The sequence below is a fragment of the Nicotiana attenuata genome, chromosome 6, assembly GCF_001879085.1.
Source record: "Nicotiana attenuata strain UT chromosome 6, NIATTr2, whole genome shotgun sequence".
In the NCBI taxonomy this organism is placed as follows: Eukaryota; Viridiplantae; Streptophyta; class Magnoliopsida; order Solanales; family Solanaceae; genus Nicotiana; species Nicotiana attenuata.
In genome coordinates, this window is record NC_031994.1 from 24,797,490 (window position 1) to 24,805,545 (window position 8,056).

At 38.9% G+C, this 8,056-nt stretch overlaps 1 protein-coding gene across 1 annotated transcript; it reads right to left on the reverse strand.

Annotated features, from left to right (window-relative positions):
* On the reverse strand, positions 623–3,987 carry LOC109226727 (heat shock cognate protein 80-like). Its single transcript, XM_019391571.1, has 3 exons — positions 3,759–3,987; positions 2,807–2,948; positions 623–2,705 (listed from the first exon to the last, which is right to left on the reverse strand). The coding sequence occupies exons 1-3, from the start codon at positions 3,879–3,881 to the stop codon at positions 871–873; spliced, it is 2,100 nt and encodes a 699-aa protein (XP_019247116.1). The 5' UTR covers positions 3,882–3,987; the 3' UTR covers positions 623–870.

Below are 8,056 nucleotides of genomic sequence, written 5' to 3' on the forward strand. Positions count from 1 at the left end.
AACAAATACCAGCCTCCGCACTCGACTATCTAACCAAAATTAAAGCAGCCAGCTTTTTTTGACGGCTAAAGTCTAGGCAAGTGAAAATATATCATATAAATTTTCGTTGTTGATACTGCTTAGCTTAAAAGGTAGAAGACAATTTAAGCATCTCAACTTTAGCCAAGGCTTTTTCAAGGTACACCTTTATTTTGAACTAAGGTCAGACTTGCTGAGTCAAAAAAGGAAGTACCCATATCGATGTACCAAAAAATTAAAATGGTCAGACTCCAACCACGAATCCAACAGCGACAGAAAAGTCTATGACCTTATTTGCAGAACGAAATCAATTTCCAGGAATAAATAACGAACATAAATGCGATCCTATTATCAACAAATAATGTCCATTGGAGCAACCAGCTGCGTAAGCAACAAATTTCATCATTTGACCATAGGGAATGCAGAAGTCGATAGAATAGGTGTCCCGTGGATGAAACCGAAAGGTAAAACACAACGCTGACAATATGACTACTAACATGAAAGCTCTAATCTCTATTTCTCACAAGCAACCCAGTAAAGCATGGTGAAATCTAGATAAGGCAAGGGAAACATCTCATTCATCATAGAAAGACGCAGAAAAGAATTAGCCAGAGTAATAAAAACTATATTAGCCTAAAACGTCGTAACAAAATGAGCCTGGAATACCCTAAAGCAGTAAAACTTCACGTCCAAAAAAACAACACATAAAACTTAACCATATCTTGTTCTGCTGGTGGAGTAAAGTAAAAACCAAAAAACTAGGGGAAGGGGGGGGTGGGGGGGGGGGGGGGGGGGGGGGTGGGGGGGGGGTTAAGGGGCTTAATGATTATCAAAAAAACCGGTGCCATGGATTTAGTCGACTTCCTCCATCTTGCTGCCCTCAGCATCAGCTTCAGGATCTTCCAATGGTGGCATGTCAGCTTCTGCATCTCCGGAATCCTCATCGATACTCAGACCAAGTTTCAGCATCCTGTGAATTCTGTTGCCAAAGGTGTTGGGCTCATCAAGGCTGAAACCTGAGGTGAGAAGAGCAGTTTCAAACAGCAATAGAACCAAATCCTTGACAGACTTGTCGTTCTTGTCAGCATCAGCTCTCTTCCTGAGCTCTTCCATGATGGCATTCTCAGGGTTGATCTCCATGGTCTTCTTGCTAGACATGTATCCAGCCATGCTAGAGTCCCTAAGAGCTTGTGCCTTCATAATTCTCTCCATGTTGGCAGTCCAGCCATACTCTCCGGTAACCAAGCAGCAAGGAGAATCCACAACACGGTCAGAGACGACCACCTTCTCAACCTTGTCACCTAGAACATCCTTAATCACCTTACACAGACCCTCGAACTTTTCCTTTAGTTCTTCGTGCTTTTTCTTCTCATCTTCACTCTCATCAAGCTTGAGGCCTTCCTTGGTAGCAGAAACAAGTTTCTTACCCTCAAATTCCTTCAATTGACCAACTGAGTACTCATCAATAGCATCAACCATGTAAAGAACCTCATAGCCCTTCTTCTTCAGCTTCTCAAGGAAGGGTGAGTTCTCAACAGCCTTCTTGCTCTCACCAGTAATGTAGTAAATATCATTCTGGCCTTCTTTCATCCTTGTTACATAGTCCTTCAAGCTGGTCATCTCATCACCACTCTTTGTGGAGTGGTACCTCAGCAGTTCAGCAAACTTAGACCTGTTCTGTGAATCCTCATGGATACCAAGCTTGAGGTTCTTTGAGAAGGCCTCGTAGAACTTGTCATAATCTTCCTTGTTTTCAGCAATTTCAAAGAATAGCTCAATGCACTTCTTTACCAAGTTCTTGCGAATAACTTTAAGGATCTTGTTCTGCTGCAACATCTCCCTGGAGATGTTGAGGGGAAGATCCTCAGAATCCACAATACCCTTCACAAAGCTCAAATATTCAGGAATCAACTCTTCACAGTTATCCATGATGAACACACGGCGAACATAGAGCTTGATGTTGTTGGGCTTCTTCTTGGTGTCAAAGAGGTCAAAAGGAGCTCTCTTTGGAACAAAAAGAACAGCCTTGAACTCCAGCTGACCCTCAACAGAGAAGTGCTTCACAGCCAAATGTTCCTCCCAGTCATTAGTCAGGCTCTTGTAGAAAGCAGCATACTCTTCCTTTGTGATCTCCTCAGGCTTCCTCATCCATATGGGCTTCTGCTTATTTACCAATGACCACTCATTAGATACTTCCTTGATCTTCTTCTTTTTCTTTTCTTCCTTCTCCTTTTCTTCATCAACCTCCTCTACCTTTCCTTCCTCATCCTTCTTCTCCTCTTCATCCTCATCATCAGAGATTTCCTTTTCTACGGTCTTCTCAACCCACAGAGAGATTGGGTAGCTGATGAACTCAGAATGCTTCTTAACTAGATCCTTCAGCCTTCGCTCTTCAAGGTATTCAAGCTGATCCTCCTTGAGGAAGAGGGTAATTTTTGTACCCCTGCCAAGGTTCTCACCAGATGTATCCCTTGTAACAGTGAACGAACCACCAGCTTGAGATTCCCAAACATATTGTTCATCATCATTGTGTTTTGTGGTCACAACCACCCTTTCCGCAACCAAGTAAGCAGAGTAGAAACCAACACCAAATTGCCCAATCATGCTCACATCAGCACCAGCAGCAAGTGCCTCCATAAATTCCTTGGTCCCTGACCTAGCAATTGTACCAAGGTTGTTCACCAGATCTGCCAATGAAACAAACAAGATCAGTATTTCACAGTTAAATAAAACATGAGTTCATCAACAAATGTAAGCACCAAAGCCTACACAAAGTACTCCAACTTACCAGCCTTTGTCATACCAATACCACTATCAATGATAGTCAGGGTATTGTTGGTCTTGTCGGGGATAATATGGATGAATAGTTCGGGTTGAGAATCTAGCTTGCTCTTGTCAGTCAAACTCTCAAAGCGGATCTTGTCTAGCGCCTGCAATTTAACAGCAAAATAATAATTAGATACTTCATAACTTGAAAAAATTGACAATAATACAGTGACATAGAGATAACCACAAAACTCTTGACAAGCAGTGATGTTTCTCAAAAGAATCTCCCAAAACTACTAAAACTGTGATTGATTCAACAACCATAATTGGAACAAAAATATTTACAAACTGGTATCTTTAAACAAATGACATTTAGCGGCCATGTAAAATTTAAATTTTAAAGTCAGACCACTATGGCTAGTTCAAGAAATTGCTTCTTCAATTGAATAAATTCTCCCAACATTTTTTTAAGTATTCTAACTCCTACTCTGTCAAAACTGACCAGCAAAGCATCAAATGTTATTATATAAAAATTTATTATTTCAAAACTTATACACCCAAATAATATTGTCTAGCGTTTCCCTGTTTGATAATAGGGTAATGTGTGTGCGCGCACACAGAGTCTACTGTTCCCTACGAGGATAACAATAAACCCTAGATCAACCGCCGTAAAATCTACATTAGAGAAAAAAGTCTAACTTCAGGAATAACAAGACAAACATTATTGTGCATTAATCATCTATCCCGCAAATAAACCGAAGCATATATTTGATAAATAAAATCATATCAAATCAGTTCAGCACAGACAGACATATGATATTATTTTCAGGGCAAAAAACGTATCAGTACGTCACCAAATCAGAAATCATAAATCGAACCGCCAAAGCATGAATATTTTGGTACATATTAACAGTAAAAGTCCTAAATCATCAGGCTATACAGTCTCCGAAGGTATTGTAAAGAGAGATACTCACATCAGAAGAGTTACTGATGAGCTCACGGAGAAAGATCTCTTTGTTGCTGTAGAAAGTGTTGATGATAAGACTCAACAGCTGGTTGATCTCAGCTTGGAAAGCAAACGTCTCCTGCTCCGCCATTTTTCTGTGATCTACGAAGCTGACTGGAGGTGAAGGAAGAAAATAGAGAGGAGATTCGAAGAGTAAGAGATCAAAGAGAGAGAGGCAGAGGTTGCAGAGGGACTAGCGACTTTATATACTTCGTAGTAGGGTTTGTTAGGGTTTCTAGATCCTTCTATTGGCTTATTCAATGATTTCCTTCCCTTCATTTTTTCAAGTTTTTTTCACTGGAGGGGCCGCTATTTTATGTCCACGTCTCTTGCGGACCACTCGCTCTGGCCTTCTTTTGTCTCTCTATTTAGTTTTGATATTTTTGAATTTTGCGTGAGAATCAAGTAAATTTTGTTACATCTTTCCTGTTTTGCTGTTACACGTCGGATAAAGAGAAACTATAATACCTTGTGAGAAACATAAATTAAAATTACGACTAATGAAGTAGGAATAATAGTACTTTTGCTCAATTAATTATAAATTTAAATTTTATCCTCGTAAACATATTTTATCTTGAATTACCTAATTTTATGTTTTTCTCCCTTTGCATAAGAAATATTTGATAGTTTAAATTATTTCCATAACTATATTTCCTTTCAATTATTGACGGAGTGGTGTCACGTGACACTGATTGGTCGGAAAATTTATTAAATATGTATATATAATTAAAATTCAAAAGAATAATAACTATTAAATTCGATAAAGTGACACCACTTAATAACAAGTACTTGGTAGCTCATTTGGTCCGGAGCTTCGATTTTTTAGGAGAGGTCACGAGTTTGAAGCTGGATAGTTTTATTATTTGTTTTAACATTTTTTGAGCTTCATCTACGAATAAAAAATATATCGTGGTTAACCATTGGCCTCTTAAGCGTTAACCTAACACTAAAACACGCAACAATAAATTATTTAACTTTTGTTGTAAGTTTCTCATGTATTTTTCTCTTCTTTTTTTCTTTCATCTTCTTTCTCAACATTCAATTGATTAAGAACTATCTACAAAATCGAATGACTGATGAGTTCTACGTAATTGTCTGGTGTTTTATATAAAAAAAAATATTTAGTATTATTTCTAATGAGATTGTTTTAAATACATTTTAAAAAATAAAAATTCACTCATATAGTAATATTCTTGAGTTGTATTTTATTAATACGAGTCTAACTATATTTTTTGATACGTTGTTGTTATAATGAATTATTATTTGTTTACCGTTTAAAACTGTGACACCACTTACGAAAAATCCTGCATATACTACTGATTATTGAGTAACATTATAAGTTTAACATAACACATCGGTAATTAAACTGTTTAGCATTTAGTTATTTGTCAAATTTATGAAGTCCAGACAGAAAAAACAAACAATATTAGATTAAATATTAAATATGCTTAACCAAAAACTTTGAGGTCCAAAATCAGAATTCACCCATTTTTTAGGGATTAAAAACGCAAGTTTCCCAAAAAAGTACATCAATATTAGGATATCCTTTTTGTTTCAAAGTTATACGAGTTCCCTCACTTTTCTTTTTTATTGGAGAAACTTCTCATATACTTCATTTTCAATATCACTGCAACTTTTGACGTATCATTCAAATTGTATCTTTTTTGATTTTAGACGTTATCCTTACGAGTTAAGCCTGATACCTAATTGAATAGGAGTATCAATTATGTGTAGTGACTAAACTCCTCGAAATAACTTTAGTAATATCTTATACTAATAAACGGATAAGTTTAAAGACACAAAAAAAAAAAAAAAAAAAAAAATTCCCTTCTTCCCAGCCAAATAAAAACCTAATAAATATTCTTTTAACATCTTTGTTATATTGTTTTAATATTTACTAGTCTCAGGCTGCGTACAATAGACCCTTGTGGTCCGACCTTTTTCCCGACCTTGCGCATAGAGCTTAGTGCACCGAGCTGCCCTTATTGTTTACCTCGAAAAATGAGCTTAACAATTAAAGATATTTTGTGGTTTTAAAGATACGTGATATATTCTAATACTAGTGATTATACAAGTAATATTGAGCTTAAGTAAGGAGAAATAAAGAACCAATGCTGTTGTAACAGTAGGGGGCCTCGAGCTTGACTTATCCAGGGACCTCGAGGTCAGCTAAGAATAATAAAGTGTGAACAATAAAGTAAAGGCAATAAAGCTGAAGAATAATTGGAGAGCACGTTAAAGAAGAATAAGAATGTCCTATTGCAATGAATGATCTGATGCATTTACAATATGATTGGGGTCCCCTTTATATAGGAGGAGAACTCCCTAATATAGTACATTCCTTATAAAAAGCAAAAGATTCTATTGGTACAGGTGTATAACGATCTAGTACGGACTTGTACCATTTTGTACAACCCTTATCCTATAATTAATGCCCAGGTCCCCGTGTCCTTGAGAAATTCCCGCTCTTTCTTGATTGACTTCGAGAATGCGACGCCTCGATGCAGATCGCGCCAGGTCCTTGATCAGCTTCCTCGAGGCGGGAGTTCCTCAGCCGGATTTGATCTATACTTCGAATCTCCCGAACTCGGACCCATAGCCCGATTTAAGACTCCAAAATCATGCTCCCTCGATTTTGACCGTATACAAATAGTCCCCGCGTTTCTTAGAATGGAATGATATGAAATGATTTTGACCTCGATTTTCTCAAACTTCTAGTTATGACGTCATCCTCGTGAAGCTAACATTCGAAGTGACCGAAACGTCCCGTCGGCCCGCTTCCCAAAAACATTAAATGCATGCCAGTGTTGGTCGGCCATCAACGCCTTCGACCCGTCGCTGCTCCTCTATAAATATGGGGCGTCTTCATTTATTAAACAACTTTACCTTTCTTCAATCTCTTCCAGTCCTCACCTCATCAATTTCTTGTTTCCTCCGCCTCTTTAAACGCTATAAAACCAACCTTTAGCCGGAAATACTACATCCCAGTTCACCCGTCTTCCTCACCTTATAACCATGGACAAAACTTCCAAGACGGTCCCTAAAAAAGATAAAGCATCATCTTCCTCCGCCTCCCGGCCGGCCAAACCGGTTGTGCCGCTGACACTTGAAGAGATCACCCCTGGTGATTGCATCATTAAGAAGGACTTCAGTATTGAGAATCCTCCAAACGTCGAGGGCCGATGCGAACACGTGTCACGATATATTAGCCTGATAACCACGCAGATCGTAAAGGACGTAAGGAAAGAATGTCGATGGGGGGACAAGGTCAAGATTCAGATCCTGAATCTTGATGAAAGCATAACTACCCATAAGGAGGGTTTTTTGAGTGTTTACACTTATCCCTTCACACTGGGCCCTCTCGATCCGGTGGTAATCGACTTTTTCAAAACATACGAAGTCACCCTCGGCCAAATCCACCCTTCGTTCTAGCGTAACGTGATCATGTTGCGGTATTTTTCTGAGAAGGCTGAAGGTTTAGAATTCACCCTCAGCCACTTAATTCGATTGTATCGGCCCCAGTTATTCCGAGGGCTTATCAAGCTACAGCATCGAACCACGAAGTCCTTCTTCTCTAGTACCGATGAAACAAAAGATCGAGGTTGGATGAGCCGGTTTGTTAGAGTCAGGACTTCGGACATCATCACTAAAGAAAAAATGTCGTTCCCGGAGAGGTGGAATTTTAACCGTAAGTGGAGTCCGCATTTTCCTTTGTATCCATTCTTGTTCTTTCATTTTTCATAGCCTACTCATCTTTCTTTTGGCAGCCGACGCTTGGGCACCCTTGGCGGTGCCCGACCTCGAGGCTTGGGTCGGGAAACTAGCTGCATGTTGGCCCGAGTTCAGGTGAAGTTTTGAAGAATGACAAATGAACTCAGTCATGGACCAGGTCCATCATGTGAGGCACAATATTTATCAACCTAGACATGTGAGATACATGTGAAGGAGATAAGTCTCAGTGATCAAGCAACAATATCTCCTGAACTAATCGAAAAGGTTGCATATTGGAGGAGGAGAGAAAGTCTCCTCGTGGGAAGAGGACACAATCCGGATAAAGGATAGGGTTGGAGTTTGTATTGTTCAAGGACTCAACTTCGATGGAAGATTAGCAATTGAGTCTCAATCAAACTCTGATTACTAACTCATTAAATAACAGTGATTGTTCTCTTTTACAGGTATTGCACAAACGCAGAAGTTAAACTAAATTGAGCGCAAAAGAGCGAGGCAATTTTGCAAGCAATTTATGTGAGATTCAAGTGTGCATTC